This window comes from Phoenix dactylifera, chromosome 2 (genome assembly GCF_051530095.1).
Source record: "Phoenix dactylifera cultivar Ajwa chromosome 2, Ajwa_hap1_PhDact_Kaust_v1.1, whole genome shotgun sequence".
Classification (NCBI taxonomy): Eukaryota; Viridiplantae; Streptophyta; class Magnoliopsida; order Arecales; family Arecaceae; genus Phoenix; species Phoenix dactylifera.
Window position 1 is genome coordinate 14,215,646 of NC_143191.1, and position 20,023 is coordinate 14,235,668.

General features: G+C 39.3%; 1 protein-coding gene across 2 annotated transcripts; it reads right to left on the minus strand.

Moving 5' to 3' along the window:
• Positions 1 to 121: 121 nt before the first annotated feature.
• On the minus strand, positions 122 to 16,105 carry PDE320 (pigment defective 320). Of its 2 annotated transcripts, XR_015975122.1 has the most exons (6): positions 15,697 to 16,094; positions 14,614 to 14,848; positions 14,009 to 14,363; positions 4,620 to 4,957; positions 304 to 594; positions 122 to 168 (listed from the first exon to the last, which is right to left on the minus strand). XR_015975122.1 is itself a non-coding variant. In XM_039130650.2 (5 exons), exons 1-5 carry the CDS (start codon positions 15,966 to 15,968, stop codon positions 397 to 399), a joined length of 1,398 nt encoding a protein of 465 aa, XP_038986578.2. In that variant the 5' UTR covers positions 15,969 to 16,105; the 3' UTR covers positions 122 to 396. The 2 variants fall into 2 exon arrangements, 1 of the variants encoding a protein (XP_038986578.2); XM_039130650.2 differs by having other exon boundaries at positions 122 to 594; positions 15,697 to 16,105.
• Between the last annotated feature and the right edge of the window lie 3,918 nt (positions 16,106 to 20,023).

Below are 20,023 nucleotides of genomic sequence, written 5' to 3' on the forward strand. Positions count from 1 at the left end.
ATAGCTTTATTAGATCAAGAAGATTTCTGGACAAATTGGTATCTCAATTCTCTAGATTGTAATTTTTTTCCGTGATAAAAAATGGTGATACAAACAAGAAGGAACAGATGTATCAGTCTTCTGACTAGTAATCAGCTCTGCACTTCCATCCTTGACGTAAAATTGGAACTGAAAATGGCACAGAGTAAATTTGATGTTTCCCAAATTTATCTACATAACTGATTAAATGAAAAAGTAACCCAAAAAGAAAAATACAGGAATACAGAAAAAAAAAAAAAAGAAGGAAGAAGACAACAATGAAACCTCATGCCCAGCATTGCAGCGAAGCAGGTACGATTTCCTCTTCAAGCTATCAGAAAGCAATTGCATGTTAAAGACAAGTTATTACAGAATTCTTCAGGTCTCGAAGAACCTTAGCTCCACCATGGCCTCATGATGCTTTGGGGAATACCAAGCTGTTGCCTTAGCTGAACCGAGAACCTTCAAAGCCCAGTCAATTGCATAAATTGACTCACCTAGACGAACAAATTGGCTTTTGTCCCTTGGGTCGAATTCAATTCTGGAGTCAACTCGAAAGCTGAAGGGTCCAACAATCTGCGATGTGGTTGAATAAAATTCACAAGGTAAGCAACCTTACAATGCAAAAAGGAAAAAAAAAAGACAACGATCTGGCTTGAAAGAAAAGTGAACCATGCATTCAGAATTTGTAAAACTACATTATCTCCAAATAAGATTGCTAAGTTGGAATAACAGCCATTGACTGTATTCTAGCTGGAAAATTAATAATAAAAATTTATTAGATGGAAGTGGAAAAGATGTCGCACAAACAGCATCCAGTCTCCTTGTGTCAAAAAATAAAAGCAGCATCTAGTCTTTAGTCGCTTCACCCGAAGCAAATGCATGATAAATGCAAGATGGGGGGGCGGGGGGGAACAAAAATACAATAGTGGAAGATGTCTAGCTCCTCAATGCTTACAATCATCCACAGAGCCTCTCAAAATGTTAATATGTTCAAGTAGTATTACTTGCAACATACTCGAAGAAATTATAGACCATGGCCATAATGGGACCTCTAATAGTCTTTTTACCATGTGATTACCACAATTCTTCACCACTTCAATTGGTCCATCTCCTATTCTTCCTAAAACGTTATCATCCTACATGTGTTCTTCCTGGTTTTGCTACATAGCATTCTCACCAATAACATCTTTGCCATGCTTATCTTATGCTCATAGGTCCTCTTCGTCTAGAAAACACTTGCATCTAGGCATGCACAATGCACATATTAAAAAATAATATGTAAAACAAAAATATCATTATGAGTAATTGAATTATATAACACAGATAATAAAAAATATTAAACCAAGTGCACAAAACCAAATCAGCGAGAAAGTTGGGTGATGTAAACTTCATGAATTGCAAGAGAGTACTCCCAATTGCTTAAATTTAAAATAAATTACGGGAATAGTAGCATCAGAAAGATAATAATTTGCGTAGTTGGCTAACAGAACAGATAAAAAAAGAAAGAAAGTATTCTTTTTGATATTTGTTGAAAATCCCATTGATAACATGATAGTCGCATGATATGTTGCTATAAAATTATTGGCATTTTGGTTAGTAAATGTTCATCCAAGTTGAGAAGATTTTTACAAAATTTGATTGTCGAATGAATAAAACTGTTTGTTTTTTGCTAGCATCATATATACCCGTAACCATGCTTTGAATCCTTTCCTTTTTTTAATGTATTAACTAGAAATCAATCTACCATGGGGAAGCTGTGCAAAACTCCAACTCTTGTTGCAAAGATGAGAGGTCATTGCCATGGGTGAAGAAGGCTTTTAAAATGAGATTGGATTTTGATGTTGTTATGCTGCAATGCTTATATGTTAATTTATGAACTGCTAGAACAAGATTTGTTTTCTTTTTATCATTTCCATTCAAGAATTTTTTTTTTTTTTTTTGCAAATTTGAATTACTAAATTCATAAAAATACTTGTGTTGGATTATCTTGAGAGGATTTGATAATCAAATTTTGGTGAAGTATTTGAATAAACTAGCAAACAGGCATGCGAAATACACACTTTACATAAAAAAATAATGATTATAGACCGTTTTTATTATTTACATTCTTTTACATTTAAAGTTATGATGAGCTTATATTATATTACCATTTTGCAAGCTAGCCCTTTACCATTGCCACCACCTCCGTTTGTAATGAATCCATTTTCTGTCCCTTGCCCTTATGCTTCGATTCACTGCCCCACCATCTGTTTTGCTACACGCTGCCCCACCATTCAATGTTCTATTTTACTGAATTTAATCGAGCCAATATAGGCTTCAATCAATCCTTAGTTCATTTTTACCGAAATTTCATGTTTGAGACTGATCCAAGATAATTCAAGCTTCTATCTTTTGATCTCCACCGACCTTTAAGGCCAAAAACATGAGAACAGGCCTGAATTTTTTGACCCCCAAATCTTTGTGCTACTTGGGCTTGCTCAGCTCATTAACAGTCCTACATGTGGCTTAACATAGAAGATCACCAAATTTCAAGCAAACAGATAAAACGCTTGAAAGGATGCTTTGAATTAAGTAACATTTATCCTGAAGCTGTATTTGCTTTATCATTTATGTAGTAGTAAGCCTTTCTATTTTTATTTTATTTTTAGGATTAGAAACAAAGATTATTAAAATAAAGCATAACCATTTTCTTATACAACCCACATTTATTAGCTGGTTGCCTTGGTTTTGTTTCGGATTCCATATTAAAATGTTCTATGCTTCTCTCCACCCATACTTCCACCAGCCTCACTCAACACGCTTTCAACCCTTCTTTGATCAAGCATCACTATAGCAACACAGTTGCCCATGTCACTAATCGGGACCAGCTAATGCTAGAAATTCCAGGCCCAAACAACTGTTTTGGTCATGGTAGGAGAAACAAAAATGGCATTTTGTGTGGTGTGCACATTGTGGAAAAAAATGTTTATGTCCTAGCCAAGAGAAATAGTAATATGGTTTTGTCGGTTTTCTACTATGTTCCTTCTTGTCATGATGGCCTCTTTAGTTGATCTCAACCCAGACTTCTACTTGATTGCTAGAAACTGGAATAGGAATGCTAATGGACAGTCAAAGGGCTGGTTACAAGAGCAACATGCCAGCAGTTGAAGGAAAATGAGAGGAATGAGTTTGGTTTTCAAGCTTCAACTTTGCATGTGTTTGTGTATGCGCATACGAGTGCAAATGCATGTTTTGGGTTACATGCAACTAGCTCTTCTTTCAACTCTTTGTTATTTCATCTCTTGTATTTCTTAGGTTATGGTGTAACTGGCTAGTATTGAAGTGGTATGATATAAGAGTTTGGGGTGCCAGTAGGACTTGGTTCTATTAGTTGGCACCGCTTTTGATGACTGATGATAAGTTCCATGTTCGATTCCAAAGGTTGTCCTCTCACCATATCTCCAAAATTAGATGCACACATGTATTTCATACCTAACTATTCAAAAAGGACGAAGCCCCACATCAGCAACTTTAGTTTTCAGTTTTCATGTCAGCAAAGCACTATTTAGTGGAGAATCTTGCACATCCAATAGTGAGACATTGGAAGGTGAACCTTCAATCCCATTAGTTTATCTTCCTCCAATTAAATCTGAAATAGATAATAGTCACCTATGAGTATGAAGATCAAGATTTGCCAAACCGGTATTGGGACCCATGCCGGTCAACTATTGGTTTGGTACGGGTGAACTGAGTGGTTCACCCCTGGTTCAACAAACCAATTTCAAGCCTTTAAAAAGGTGAGGGGGTGAACCGGTTCATCTCTGAACTGTCTAGTTTGGAATGATTTATGATATTTTCCAAAAAACAAGGCCAAACCGACCTAGTTCCACACCAGTTCGGTTCAGTATAGGGTGAACTGGCCAATTCGGCTTGGTTCGGCATACCTTGATGAAGATTTTGAAGTCAATTCTTGGCAGTTTGTTCATCAAATACTCTTGGGATCATCCTAGCCTAAAGAAGCGACTAAGCAGAAAAAGAAAGATGACATCCACATACCCACTCATGATATGCAATCCATATTGAATCATCTTTATCCAGCATTTTATGCAGAAATTGATTTCACATGCCTGGATGGTGTTTTACTTGAGAAAAGAGAAAGCAACAAATCTAATGGCTCTAATACCATAAGACATCTCCAGGTCCCATATGTAATATGATTGTCAGACAACAGCTATTCACCAGTTAATAGTCACATATTTTGCTTCCCTACAGACATACCTGTTGAACTCATGACCACATATGATTCTCTCTACTTCAATTTCTAAAATTTCAACTATGCTGCAAACCTAGTAATTTAAATTTTCATTTAGCTTTTGAAAGCACTAAGTGATTGCATAATGCTATTAAGGATGATGTAAATGTGCAAGAGTCTCAAATATGGATTTAAGGGTCAAAAGAAGGGGATTCCAACTGAGTAATCCACAAAAAATGTGTGTGCAGCATTCAAATGGGCCCACATGCATACATAGACATGTACATATGTATGGACAAAAATATTCTTATGAACATATGGATGTATATACATGCATCTTTATGTATGTGAGAGAAGACATAGCTACCTGTTGCTGAAGAGAAACTGTCATGTCTGGACAAATAGCACACATTGCTGCCGAATCTGGTTGCCGAGAATGATAAAAATCTTGTGCTAGACGTGCAGTGCCATTTAAGAATGTTGAACCTGAAGGAAAATCTAGTCGGGCATTTATTCTTGTGAGATCAAGAAAAAGCCTTTGAAAATTTCCATGTTGAGCCGTAAAGGAAAAAGATGCAAAGAGATCAGCAAATAGTGCAATTTTATTTTTCTGGGAACAGAAACTGACGGTTTTGCGTCTGTGTGACTCATCCTTGACAGAGAACCTCACTGAACAATCTCCCAGCGATGCACTGGTCACTGCACCTGTAAGACAAAAGGAATGCCTAGTATAAAATGGAAATTCAACAAAATAATCAGCAAACAACAGAAAGAATGGCCGTTTGCCAAGCAAAAAAATTAACAGGGGAAGGAGATATTCACTAGTCACAAGAGAACCACATTACATCCTTGTGATATGCTGACAAATTTGCCAAGAAATGATGAAAATCAATAAGGAAATGAAGAATAACCCTGATATAACATAGCATGATAGTAACACTGCTGGAAACGAGCATTTGGTAAATCAAAACTACTATAAAGCAGGAAGGAGGTTGATATGCAACTCAGCCATATCAAAGAATGACTTGCTAAACCCCTGACAGTAAAAATATAGCTACCTTTAGAAGATTTGAGCATACCTCACTAGACATACCAATGCTTGGACATATTACTATGATAGATCAAGGTGTATTTAGTGAGGTGTATTAAATGAGAAGGAATGTCTGAGAAGAAGATCCACATTTTTTTGAAATTTATATATCACAAGCACCAGTGTAATTTGAAACACGTGAACACTTACCTTAGTGATGAACAAAAGAAAGATAGGCCATCATGTTGCATGGTCACATGCCTGATACTTATCCCATGGCACCAGGGCTGTGTGTCCCAGCCTCTAATCTGGTGTATATATTGATGATCCTGAGCTGCACGCTCTGATGTACAGGAAAGGGCTTACTGAACCACTATTCACCTTGATGAATTGTCGCATCCCCATTGCAACTTGGCTCAACCACCAGCAAATACAATTTGGTAACTCTTTTCTAATCATAGAATCATTATGTACCTTTTGTTTGGAAGAGTGGAGGACCAGAAAATACATTCTCTCCTTATCTTTCAAATTCTGAACAATAGCACTTCTTTCACCCACTTTCAATGGACACAAATCATAAAAAACAATCTAAAAAGGTTGAACTATAGATTGCAATCCTCCCTAGTGGGAAAAAAAAAAAAGACCATGTACCATAAAAGTTCTAATAAATAACTAGAGATAAGCATAATCAGCAACCCTCATTGAAGTCCAATAAATAATTCAGCAAGTCCCCTATATTCTTTTCTAGCTTTGATCTAGAGTGAAGCATTTAATGATTGAAGATAACTACCAAAATGAAAAGAATGAAAGAGCAGAAAAGCATAAATGTTATGACAAACGAAGATCGCATTGACATATAGTTTAAGAAACAATAGTTGGATAAGAGGGGGACAAAGAAAACAAATTGAGATGTTTCATCACGTGCAACTACTAAAGTTCAAAAAAGTTGCAGTAATGAGAGGCACATTAATTAGTGGGAAAGGGTCCGAAAAGAGAATAAGACACTTCTTATATACATGGATGAATGTTCTGAAAGAAGCTTGTTTTGACTGTTCCAGCACAAAACACGAACAAGTTAAGAATATCAAATAAGGACACTTAACCTTAACTAAAGAACATAAGGTTCCATTCTAATGACTAAGGAAGTTCTCTAGCGAGAAGAGTTACCAATTTAATAAAGGGAAAGAATTTTAAATACTATGTATCTCTGTGTGTTTCAAACTGTAAGGCATCGATTCAGATGGATCTAGAGATACTTAAAGATTATGTCAAAATAATCACTTTCCTTTTTCAAGGGGAAGAGAGAAAACAAATATCTAATATACAATAATTACCTCTACAGAATATTTAATATTCAATAATTACCTTTACAGTATTTACTAAACAATATCATGATGAATGCCTCTACAGTATTTACTAAACAATATCATGCTGAATGATGCAAGGAAAAAAAAAAAAAAAACCTTGACATAGCAAACTGAAACAACACCATTTGACATCTGCAACAATGTTCTCTAATATCTGTATCATTCATGTTTTCATGTATTGATCATGATTTGAGAGACAAATTGGCTCAAAAGAGCCTAACCTATTTCATTAAGTTAATGAAATAAAGGATAAAGTACACAAAAGAACAAAAAATAAAACAGGAGCTTCAACCAACCCAAAAATATTCCAAACAATACCATGCTATGTAGGGACCCAAACACTTGAGAGATAAGCTTCAGTTCTTTAAAGGTCATTGCCCCACACTTCTAGGCTCTAGCACTTGCAACTCTAAAGCAATCCCTGAGCCATCTCTTGGTCCTTCCGAATGCTGATGGTGTCCATCCCTATCTATTTCTTATGGCTAAAAACTCATGTATTTCTTTCCAGCCAAATACCTGAAAAAATGCCATCACCACTGAATCCGATCCGACTCTCCATGCCTTCTTCAAAGAGTAACACCTCCATCCCACGTATCCTCTAGAAAGCTATGCACATGCAGTCTATGATGAAAAAGGTGACATATGGATTGAGCAAACCCAAAATTTAGGAACAAATGGTTCACCATTTCCTCTGTTCTTCCACAAAATTGACAACCATTGGGAGCAAGCCAACTTTGCTTCTTTAGTTGATCCTCTATTAGGACTTCCTTGTTCATCACAAGCCAGTTAAAAGCCTTAACCTTTTTCGAGGGCATTTCCACAGGGGGAGAGAGAAGAGCAATAACACCATCATCTCTAAAGAATATGTGAAATCTGTCCACCTAGAACACCCCATTCTTCCCTTATCTCCAGATTAGCTCATCTCTGCGTAGGTGAGAGAGGCATTGTTTAGGATAATTCATTAAATTCCCCTACCTTTTCCCTTGATATCGAGTATCAAAACCTTAGTCACCAAGCAGTTACTCCATCTCTACTTCTATATATTCCTGGCGCTAGGCTCTCCTCTTCTGTAGACAACTTCTAGAATAAGACATGGAATGGGTGGTCTCTCACCCACCCATTACCCACCTTCTTGCACACACTACTTAAAAGGTCTTCCTCCATTTTGAGAACCCCATGCCAAAAGGGTGAAGCTACAGCCCTTAGTGAGTGATCGCTGCTATCAGGGATCCTTGTCCTGCAATATCTCAACAAGATCGTATTATTTCATGAGGCAGCACCTCGCTGTAGTAAATTCCACCAACACTTGTAGAGAGCGCTGTTTTTTTTTTTTTTTTTTTTTTTGCTAATACAGGTGGATCATACCTGTCGGGAACGGATACACCCAATAAAGTCAAAAAATAGGATACCTCGGAGTGCCAAAGGCAACTCCCCATCTCCAGTCCACAAAGTGTCTCCGGAATGGCGAGCTACAAATGCAGCCACCCAATCCGCAGCCCCATTGGCTTCACGGTAGATATGCTTGGCCTGAAAGGCCCCTCCATCCCTCGCCATAGTCCATATATCACGAAGCAAAGGGTGGTCACTGCCGTCACCCCTAGGACCCTCTCGGATCCAACTGATAACGGTGGCTGAATCACCCTCTAGGGTGATAGACCTAGCCTGTAACACGTACCGGGCATGTCGAAAGCCTGCCCAGGCAGCGCTCAGCTCCGCGCTCGGAACCGAGGTATCAAATAAGTGACTGCCACCAGCGGCTACAACCCTAGCGAAAGGGTCCCGAATGACGAAACCCGCACCTCCCCTCGTGCCACCATCCAGGACTGACCCATCAAAGTTGACCTTGAGGAAACTCGGGGGTGGGGGCTCCCAGGTGAATAGCTTCAAGTTAGTGACGCCTGGTCCTCCCTATATCTTAGATCTGCAAACTTGTTCCCATTTGGCTGGGCAATAGTCACCTGTTAACTATTTTTTCCATTCCATAAGAAGCTCCTTAGGATCTTGTCGATCCTCATTAGCACCCATGCCAGCATGGAACACAAAGAGGTAGTACATAGGTAGGACCAACAACACAAAATTGATCAATGTCAGGCGCCCTCTAAGTAAAAGGAACCTACACTGCCAACCTGTCAGCTTCTTGTCGAACTTGTCTACTACTAGAGGTCTCCACTCTGCTCCTCTTAGGTTAAGTGGATGTAGAGGCAAGACAAGGCACAGGTGAGGAAAAATTCACTACCCAGCACCTTAAAGTCCTTGCACAAGTCTGTATATGAGCTGGACCTCACCTAGATAAGACATGAAACTCTAGATAAATTGATCTGCAACCTACATAAACAACTCCAGTCTGAGGAAGATCACCTGCCTTGAAGAAAATTATTGTATTGTCTGGAACCGAATTTCCAACACACCAAACACATTGTTGGCATCCTCTACTCCAACAAAGAGTCCTCTTCAAGCTTTCTCAAGTATTCTACTGAGAACATCTACTACAATATCGAACGGATAGGGCTAGATGGGATCCCCCTATATTCACCCTCTTTTGCATTGGATCCATCTCCCTAGCAACCAATTCAACTAGAAAGTTGTTTTTGCACAACCTCCATCCTTGTCTGAATCCTCTTGCTTCCAAGGTTTCAAGAAGGAAATCCTAATTCACCTTTATAATATGCCTTCTCGAAATCTAGTTTGCAAAGTACCACCCCTTACTTCCTCCAATAATGGACCTCCAACACGTGGTCGTACAAAACAATCTAGAACATTCCTACCCGCTACAAATGTGAGCTGGTCCAGGCCTACCTGATCATGGATTGCCTTTTTCAATCGATTGGAAAGTGCTTTGGATATAATCTTGATCGAACTATTTATTAGGTAGATCATCGAATAGTCCATCTCACTGGAGTCCATTTTCGGAGTGAAGACGAGGAAAGAATAATTCAAACCATCCACTCGAATCATTGAAGGTCTCAAACAAACGGAACAAATCTCCTTTTAATACTTTCCAATACAACTAGAACACAAATATGGGGAGACTATCTAGCCCGAGGGCCTTGTCCCCTACAAGATCGAACACCGCTTCCTTATCTTCTTCCAAAGAGAAATCAGCTTTAAGGATGCTAAGATTCCTCGACTGATTTGGATACAAGCTGCTCCAATCCGTCCTCGCTTGGCACCTTTCCTCCACACCAAATAAGCTGACACATAGTAAGATCTAAAAGCATTAGCAAACTCCCCTAGGTTGGTCACCTCCTCTCCTTGCCAACAAACTGATAGGATGAGTTGTTTCACCTTTGATAACTTGCAACATGGTGAGCGAAGGCCAATTTTGATCTCCTTCCTTTAACCATTGGATTCGCGAGCATTACTTTCACAGTACCTCTTCCTTGGTGGACAAATCCTCTACTTTCACTTTAGCTTGTATCCTCTTAGTCCTTTCTAGTGAGGTGAGCTATCTTTCCTCCACCACAACATCTAACCATTCAATCCTTCTAAGCAATTTCATGAAATTGTAAACATTAGCCTTGCTCCATCTCTTCAACAAGGATCTTAGGTTTCTGAGTTTTTGATTCCATGATGCTGTCAGACACTAGAAACTAGGGATAATCCTCCCTCACGCTTCAAACAACTCATTGAACTATGGGTAAAAACTGCATGCTTTCTCAAACATAAAGTCATCTCCAGAAGCCCTAGAAGGAAGGCACCAACAATGAAGGGCTACAATCAGTAGTAGGATAGGGAAATGCCATCATAGAGCATGAGAACTTATCCTCCCACCAAAGTTGCATTCTCCCTTTGATTGGACCACGTCAATCTCCTTCCTTGTACCAAGGCCTCCACCAGTTCCATGTCCCAAACGAACTTAGAAAATCGTAGACATCCTTTGCCTACTCTTGCTACTCCCTATTTCTCATTAGAACATAAGATGGCATTGAAGTCACTTGCTAGCAACCAAGGCCCACTAAATCTTCATATGATCTTCCTGAGCTTTGGCTAAAAATGTTCCTTCAAAAAATATTCCATCAAGCCATACACATTTGTCAAGGTCCAACTGAATCCACTTTTCTCTGAACTCTACTGATATGGAGAAGCTTCCCTTAACAATGCTCCTCGCCTCCACCTGATCTTCTTTCCAAGCCATCAGAAACCGCCTACTAAACCCAAAGCATCCAAGGCAAACCAACCCTCAAAGTTCCTCCCCATCATTTGCCAGCGTAGATTGAGAGAAAACGCGGCCATTTTCATTTTTTGCAGACAAAAATGGTACTATTACCATCTTTGATACTTTCACAAACCACAGCTCTCTTGTTTGCCTAACACCCTCATATTCCATGTTAGAATACACATCTCGCCACCCAATCCACTCCTAAACCCACCAGCTACTGCACCCACTAGACCTCCCAACAACAGCTCCAACTTTCCTTCCCTCAACACAAACTGCAAGCCACTCAAGCCACCCGTACCGCCAAACAAGCAACAAACTACTCTCTCTGTGCAACCCTCATAACTGCTCACTAATCACCCCTACCACCAATCCACTTTAAGCTAAGACTCCATCCCCCTTAGGGAGATCCGAAGCATCCTACTCTACCTTCTTGTTTGCAATCCCAACACCTCTTTTCTCCTCTCTAACATCTTGAGTTCTTCCAAAGTTGCTTCTGCTCCCTACTTGGAAAATAAACCACATTTCTTCCTAACATCTCAATTTCTTCTTGGCTTAAAGTGCACGTCACCTACTCATCATATGAGTCTTTTTCTTGAGTTTTAGACTCCTGTACCATGGCAACATGTACCATGTTCCCATGGTCACCATTGCCTTGTTTGCCTTGTTTGAAAGCATAGGCTTTCACTTTCAACCTATCTCTTCTTTTGTACCATGGCATCATGTACCATGTTCCCATTGTCACCATTGCCTTGTTTGAAAGCATGGGCTTCACTTTCAACCTATCTCTTCTTTCGTACCATGGCATCATGTACCATGTTCCCATTGTCACCATTGCCTTGTTTGAAAGCATGGGCTTTCACTTTCAACCTATCTCTTCTTTCGACCATGTTGACCCCAATCAAAGTTCTGCGATTCCCTTTCATAACCACAAAGAGCTTGGGTTGCACCGCAAAGGGCTTGGATTACAGTGAGATGCACTCTGATTCACCCAAGATGAGTCCAAAACATCCAAGCTTAATGAGATAAGTGATACACCCTAGATCTAGCTGCATTGGGCTCCTCGTCAAGCATACACTTGTCGGCCTCCTATGGGTAGGAATCTTAGCCTTATCCCATGCCTATTGAAGTACATCATCCATAAGTGGAAAGTCAATTATGCCTAGACTCTAGAAGTTTAGCCCTCACATGATATAGCCTCTTAGAGGCTAGGTAAGTCCCAAGTTGTGACTGAACTCTTACAAAACTTCTAGCTTGCATATTCCAATACATTATTATGAAAATCATTGAGCACTAGGATTGTCTCCCTACTAATAGGCAAGGGACAATGGGGGAGTTATTCAAATTCAAATTCAGAGTGAGTCAATTTGAAGGCGAACCAGATTTCTCCACTTGGTTTGAGTGCTCCACTAGGTTAAATTTGACTGTTTTGCCCTTCCCCCACCATTGCTCCTCCGCCTCATTCCTTAGCCCCCAAAACTCACTAGGCTTCTTCCTCCTGCAAACTCTGAGACATCTCTATGAAAATCATAAAGTACCAAAATTGTCTTCCTGCAAATAGGCTAGGATTAAAAGAAGTTGCTCAAATTCAAATTTAGCATAAGTTCATTTGGAGGTGAATCGGGTTCCTCCACCTGGTTTAAGTGCTCGACCAGGCTAACTATGACCATTTTGTGCTACCACCGCCACTACTCCTTTGCCTCTTCGTTGGCCTCCCAAGCTTCTACATCCGCTTTGGTTGAAAAGTTCGACCTCACCTACCTATCTTCGCAACCAAATTCATCACCCAATACTCTTGAAAAATCATTAGCCATTTCACTAGATGTTGCAAGCCAAGGATCCCAATGTATTGTCTGTCACTATTGGCCGGAGTATGGGACCCAATGGAGTCTCAAGACAATAGAATCTAATCTTCACCTTCACCACATAGACTCTCTAACCATTAACTCCACTTTTGGAGAAACATCATTACAAAATATGATTGCACCATAAAACTTCAATTCCCTCCACCATATGCCTTTTTAGAATCAAACAAGATGCCAAACCCCCTAACAATGGCTTCAACCATCAATTGGCTCCAACAAGTAAAGCTCATAGTAAGATCCACGCTTGTACTTCAGTTGCCCTAAAGATCCACCAAGGAAATAGACCAAGAAGACATAGATACTCAAAATTCTAGAGTGCTAATGGTTACCTCCCTAGCCATCCTCGGAAGCAACTCGCTCGATGGCAGGGAACCAAGAAGTGTTCCTCTGAAAGAAAACAAGCCCTCCACGACCACCTATAGTAGGATTGAGCAATTAGAAAAACCTCCACATATACCGCCAATGCCACCATACTTACATGGAGAGAATGAAAATTTACAATCACAGGGTTGTTAAGTGCTAGGAATTTCGAATAAATATCCTGAGTCACTATGATAAAGATCCAGGCCTTTGATGGAACAAAGGGGTCACCATCTTAAATATGCGGCAACATCTAGTCCAAAAAAGATCGATACCTCGACAAGAGTAGCAGTGCACTCTATTTCTACACATTATTCAGATGTGCACAAGCTCCCCACACTGGACGTATCCTGACTTCCTACCCCCTCCACCTATAGCAACGATCGGTCTTTGACCCTAGGCATGCATTAGCTTTGATTGTGCTAGCGGTAGCCAAGAAGCTTGCTACAATCATCCTCCTCAGTCCCTCCCGCAGCACCAGGTCTTTCCCTTGTGAACACCATTCTGCCTACTCTAACCCCATTGTTTGGCCCTAGAGATATATTCCTCACTGACCGCCATCTCCCATCTTCTTTATAAAACTCCATGGCTTTCCTCCACTACCAGCCGTTCAAGAACCAACTGTTGTCCTGCGAACATCCAATGTTCTCATGCATCGCACCTCTTGCAAATCATCCTCATCATCAAACTCCGCCGCATTGCACCACCACCATCCACCGAAAATTCAGCAGCAGCTATCCGAACTCTTTCCACCTCTTTACTTCCTCTTGTGGCTTTTTGTGAATTGATCATGATAAAAGTAACTTAAGACGCACTTTTAACAAGAGCATAGACTTAAAACTGTATTGTAACATCATATTTGTCCATCTCTAATATGTATTAAATCTTGATGGTGAAAAACAAGGTAATTAAGGCATAGATCTACATGACTAGATACATCTCACAAACTAAATATTTATATAATAGTTTGATCCTTACCAATAATCCCTGATGCTGAAATATGAGGATCTGAGAGGAGTACGTCATACGGTTGGACCATTTTTAACTTGCCTTCTTTTGTTCTCCATAGGTCTACATTCTTTTTTATGGAAATGGCTGCCTTGGCACAAAACCCGGGCAATAAAGACATAGGTTTATCACTCATTTTATCACCACCAAAGTGTTTTGGTTGTCCTCTGTTATGCTGCAAGCATAAATGATAGCTTAAGCCAGAAGCAGCAGTAATTGAAGCAAGATCAATGGCCAATGACAATGGTACATCCCAGTATGTCCCATTCTTATCAACAAAAAGTCCAGGCCAAGCTGCCTCCAATGTTAAATTGTGTTTTGGAAGCTGCAAGAATGTAAGAAGTCATGCTGTTTAGGCAGCACCTTGAAATAACAATTCCAGCAGAAAAAAGAGTTAATTGGCTATAAACAAAATGCATAACAAACACTAGTAAAGAGATTTAAATCCAAGGACATTACTGCTCATCTATAATCTCAAGGAACAGGGATGATAAACCCGGTCCATGCCAAAATATATACATAGATGCTTGCAAGTTATCAAATCCTATAAATCGACAACATTATAAATGACTTGCCTTGTGATGAAAGATAGCTTTGCATCGATTTTCCTTCTTAACATCATATGCTTCAAGAAGAAAAGAAGAATCTGGTGTCACTAGGAATTCTGTACCGAATCCCAGAGACAATATATCTAGCATGTGCTTTGCAATGGTCTTAGGCCATGAGGTCTTCTCAAGATGATTTGACGCTCTCTCTTTGATAATAGATACAAATTTCTGTATATGGAATTGCTCCAGAACAGTTGCAGACCTGCAAAGTGTCAATCCACACTTAAAAAAGAAAAACTGTGTAGAATGATGAGAATCTAAAAATTGTAGTTAGAAGTATAAAATGGATATGCATTGAATATTTCAAACTCAATTAGAAGATTTTGAAAAAAGAAAACAAAAATACGAAATTAATTAAAAAAACATAAATTTCTTTCGGAAATAACATTAAATAGTTATGGAGTTCAATGCTTCAAGCTTCACACTGAACAGAATGTAAATATTGGCAAAGTAGAGTCTACCTTTCTGTTCAAAACATTCTAATTGAGTATCTTCTACTATTATTATTGTGATAATTCACAGAAATGTAACAATTGTATAATTAAAATTAAAAACAGAAAGTATAATCTATACTTAATGTTATAATATCTCCAGATAACTGCCATAATCATCATGTATAACAGACCAACTAACAAACAAGAGCAATTTGCCTCCCCCCTGCTACAGTAGAAGCTGAATTCAACAATTATTTTGCCTCATCACCATCTAACAGACCAAGTAACAAACAAGAGCAATTTGCCTTCCCCTCTTATAGCAGAAACTGAATTCAGAACAATTATTTTACCTCTCCCTTACAATAAATATAGAGATCAGACAATTCAAACCACCGCCAAACACTCACCCACACTTCTTAACATACCTCCATGTAACCAATTAAAGATGAAACCTTTCAAATTACACTCATTTTCCTCCTATTGATGCTTCATTCCCACACACAAGAACAAATAAATATTCGAAGACATTTCCCGATCAAACTTCAAATCCTAATAACAACAACAACAATTGGAGGCATCAACGACGGGGAGACAGAGAAATAGGCCAGAAACCGACCAGTTCTCGTGTAGATGGACGGTGTGGGCGTGGTGGAGGAGGAGGCCACGGCCGCCGTTGGAGGGGTCGCCGGCGAAGGAGGGGACGAGGGGGGAGGCCATGAAGCGGTGCATGAAGTCGAGCTGCTTGGGGCGGGAGATGCGGGGGCCGCGGGAGAGACCCAGGGGGAGGGGGTCGCCGGGGACGCCCCTCGCCGTCCCCTCCATCGTCACTGGCGCCTCCCGGTCCAGCTCCCATAGCCCCCCGTCGGCCACCCATCGGAGCCGCCGCATCTCTTCTTCCCCACCAAAAGCCCTACCGAGCTTCCGCCGGCGCTTCCTTCCCTCCAACGACTCCAAAGAGCCGCCGGATAACTTTTTAGAGCGGGGGAAGAACAGCCGTGTGATCACAATGATAAAATGTACTCTCACTGTTGTCTCCTACGATAAATGATGGTGATTTTTATGAAAAAAAATTATATATAACATATTTTAATTATAAATAATTTTCGTTATTTAATTGTTATTATGTTGTAATTGTCACCAAAATATAATGAGAACAATATCTGTTACCCAACAATTACTATCACACCTCTGATCCAAGATCGCAAGCTGGAAGTCGCAGCAACCGCTGCACACTTATAGAAACTCTCTCTACCGGTATGCAAGGCATCTCGATATCAAAATCACGCAGCGGAAATAATTCAACTAATAGTATAAAAATTTTATTTCATTAACTAAATCAACTTATAATGTCTCACAGTTCGAACATTAGTCTAAGGTAATATATTAATTCAAATAAATTCTAATCTAAGATACCTTGTGTCACAGTTTTTTTAGTAATTCTTTCATATTGAAAAACCTCGGTAGGCTAGTTCTCTGAATTTGAAAAAAAAAACAAAAAATCGTATAACAAGCTAAACAGCCCAGTAAATAATGGATATCTTAACTAGATAATTCATATAATAGCATAAAATATAAATACAAATTACAACCAATCGATATAAACACAAACAATTCGGTTTCAAAACACAAATCCATTAAAAATTCACATCTTTCAAATATTTGTATACGTAATTATAAATCTGATTTGAAACAAAATACATTCAACTCAACAACCTTAATTATGGCCACACTTATACCATTTAACTAGGTTAAAAACAAAACTGCACTTATATCCTACGAAGTAGGCCAGAATACCGTACTTATACCATATAGAATGAATCAGAATACCGTACTTATATCTTACAAAGTGGGCTAAAATTGCCAATACATAACCTCCAATGGACGGGGTCCAAAACATAACCAGGCTGAGAGTTCTAAATCTGATACACATCAAAGTTCTTTTTGTAAAATAATAGAGATATCATAATCCGATCAAATATGCATATACGATGTAAAAATAGTAAATATAACAATAGTCCGAAAAATATTACTTCAATTTATATATCTATTTTTCATTCAAATCGCCATCTCGTAAATTACATAAATCACATATAAATCTAATAATAATTTATTTGATGCAAAAATAATATTATATAAATGAAGAATTTAGAAAAGACAGATCATTACTTACCTTACAAATGCAATCTAACTAATAGATTTAATTAATCCTGAAAATCCTTCTCGAAGCCTAATATTTCAAAATTATACTTTTCATTAGAATTTCATCATAATTGTTTTAAAAATAAAAATCCTAAATTCCAATACTCTTATAGGGCTAACTAAGCAGGAGTGGCTTGACATTTGGGTTGGTCCGATCAAGATGATTTCATCGAATCATGCTCGGACTAGAGCACAGATGGTTCAATAGAGATCAGAGGTGATCAAATCTAAACAGTATTGGCAAGGACCAGAATGGGAGCTGACATGCCGTCCGATAACTTTAAATCATGACCCTTCATCAAGGTCAATTCAAAATCATTGTGAAGAGTCCCTACTTGATTCAACTATCCTAGAGAGAGTATAGAGAGAAAGTCCAAGTAGGGAAAGAAACTTCAGTAGAGAGAAACAAGAGAGGAAGAGAGAGAGAAAATGGAGAAGAGAGAAAAAAAGAGCAGGAGAGAGAGAAGCTAAACTCCCTCTTTCTCCCTCTATTTTTCTTTCTTTCTTCTCTTTTTCTTTTCCCTTTTTTTTCTCCTTCGATGAAACTGGGAAAGCTTCTCCCCACGACTAGCACAACTATGCTAGAGTCGATGGTGGCACCTCGAGTCAAAGGACTTCATGGCCGCCGCCATGGACGGCGACCGATGGCAGCCACCGACCGACAGCGAGGGAGAACGGACTGAAATAGGTCCCCCTTGTTTCGGACGGTTTCTCGACGATTCGCCGGCCCAGAGCTCATCTGAACTTAGCTAGAGAGAGAGAGGAAGAAGAAGAGTTACCTCGGTCCCAGCAGGGTTCCGATAGTTTTCTCACCGGCGATGAATCGAGGAAGATGAAGACCCGAATCGAAAGAAGAGATGGGATTTGGTGGCTCGACCTTAGATGAACTTGGAGGAGGAGGAAGAGCTCTATAAATAGGTTTCTCCCAACCTTATTCGAAGGTCTCCAGATCGCGATTCCATTGTGATCGGGAAGGAGTCTTCACGATTGGAAGGGAAGAGGAAGACTCCAACCATTTACTTTTGGGTTGGGCCGGTCGAGTGGACCGAGCCTAGTCCACTGGGTTTCATGGTTACATTATTCATCTGAGCAACCTAATTTTTTTTTTTTTTCAATTCTCTATTCTAACGAGCAAGATATTGTATTATTTGATCCACAATGACATAAGAAAATGGTGTCATTATTTTTTCCTAATTATTTGTTATGCTCTCTTATAATTGATGAAAATAACAGGTGTTATAGCAATAATTTTTCCTAGTCAAATGTTCCTATTCTATGCAGATTTGGATAGCTAATGGAAATGGCAATTATTTCGAAAATAATGACAAATATAAGGATAAAGGGTCATCTCCATGGAGTAAGTTGCTTTTCTAAGAGAGGAGTACATCAAACAACAGTATGAAAAGAAATTGCAAGCAAAAAGGGTCCGATGACCAAATAGATAATGACCATTTACTGTTCCACTGCAAATGGGGTTGATCATTCCTCCAAGAAGAAGAAGAGTGACTTGGGCTCGACATTCAACTGAACCAGCCTAACTTGCTAATTGTGTCAAGTTGGGGCCAAGATTTTTATGAACTCATATTAGGATTGAACTCAAAATCTCTAATCTAACTCCGGGTTTGGTTGGACTCAGCTAGGAGTGAGCTTGAATCCAACTACTAACTGAACCAAACTTGAGGCAACTAAAAGTTAAGTATGAAATTTATATTTGTGCTTCATAAAATTACCTATATACTTCATTTAACTCTATCTATAATTCTATTGGTTATAAAATTATGCAACAAATGCAACGAAATGAGATCCCAAAAAAATCCAATGCTAAGCTAACAAAATCGCTCAATCTCTTTTCTAAAATTACTTGTACAATCCAATCTAACATAATTAATCCAATCTAACTTAACACAACCAAACCCAAGTTCAGCTTACGTTGGGGTTTGGTCGGAGAAATCTCAACTTGAGTATATAAAAGTTAGGTTGGATTAGAATCAGTCCTCAACTCAATCCAATCCATCCAAGTTGCAGAATCCTCCTATTTTATCTACTCAACCAATAGATCATGCGAAAAAGCGGAAGCCCTCATACGTATTTACACTAGACTGATATAATAAAGATCGATTTACAACAACAACAACAACAACAACAACAAACACAAATCCAACTTGCATCCAACATAGATCTATCGGCGACCTTTTTTTCATCTCTCAAGATCTGCCTCTTGGAAACACTGAGAGGAATGCCTAATGAAACCTTTTTTTTCCTCTTTAGGATCGATCCTCAGGAGGCCTGCTACACCTAAATCTTAGGGAGGGATTCATGTCATGTGGCCGCTACAAAAGAAACATTACTGCTAGCTACATATCCTTCAGATGCACTTCCATTTCCTTCAGCTGAACTTCATATCCTTCAAATGCACTTCCAGTTCCTTCATCTGAACTTCAAGAAATGCGAGCAGCAGTTCACAGGCTTATAATGCAGAAGATTGGGTCAGGGTGACCCTAATGCAGTCACAACAGGATAGAGAGAAAAGCCCGCCTGGTTTGTGAGAGAGCCTAGCACAGGCATGATGGTCTTTGGGTTGGGTTCGGGTTGTACCTTTTGGCGAAAGAATGATTGATCTACTCTCACGACATCAACAGTTAGATCATGCATTGCATAGATCTCGAAGCACTCCGAACTCCCTCTTTCATCTACTTGCATAGATTTTGTAGCGGCTGTTGCATGATCCAACGGTGCATATGGCA

Coding starts and splice junctions, on each gene's coding strand:
- PDE320 (XM_039130650.2), bottom strand. CDS start 15,968: ATGCGGCGGCTCCGATGGGTGGCCGACGGGGGGCTATGGGAGCTGGAC. Junction 14,849..15,696: donor GTCCATCTACACGAGAACTG/GTCGGTTTCTGG, acceptor GACACTTTGCAG/GTCTGCAACTGTTCTGGAGC. Junction 595..4,619: donor CAGTTTCTCTTCAGCAACAG/GTAGCTATGTCT, acceptor ACCACATCGCAG/ATTGTTGGACCCTTCAGCTT.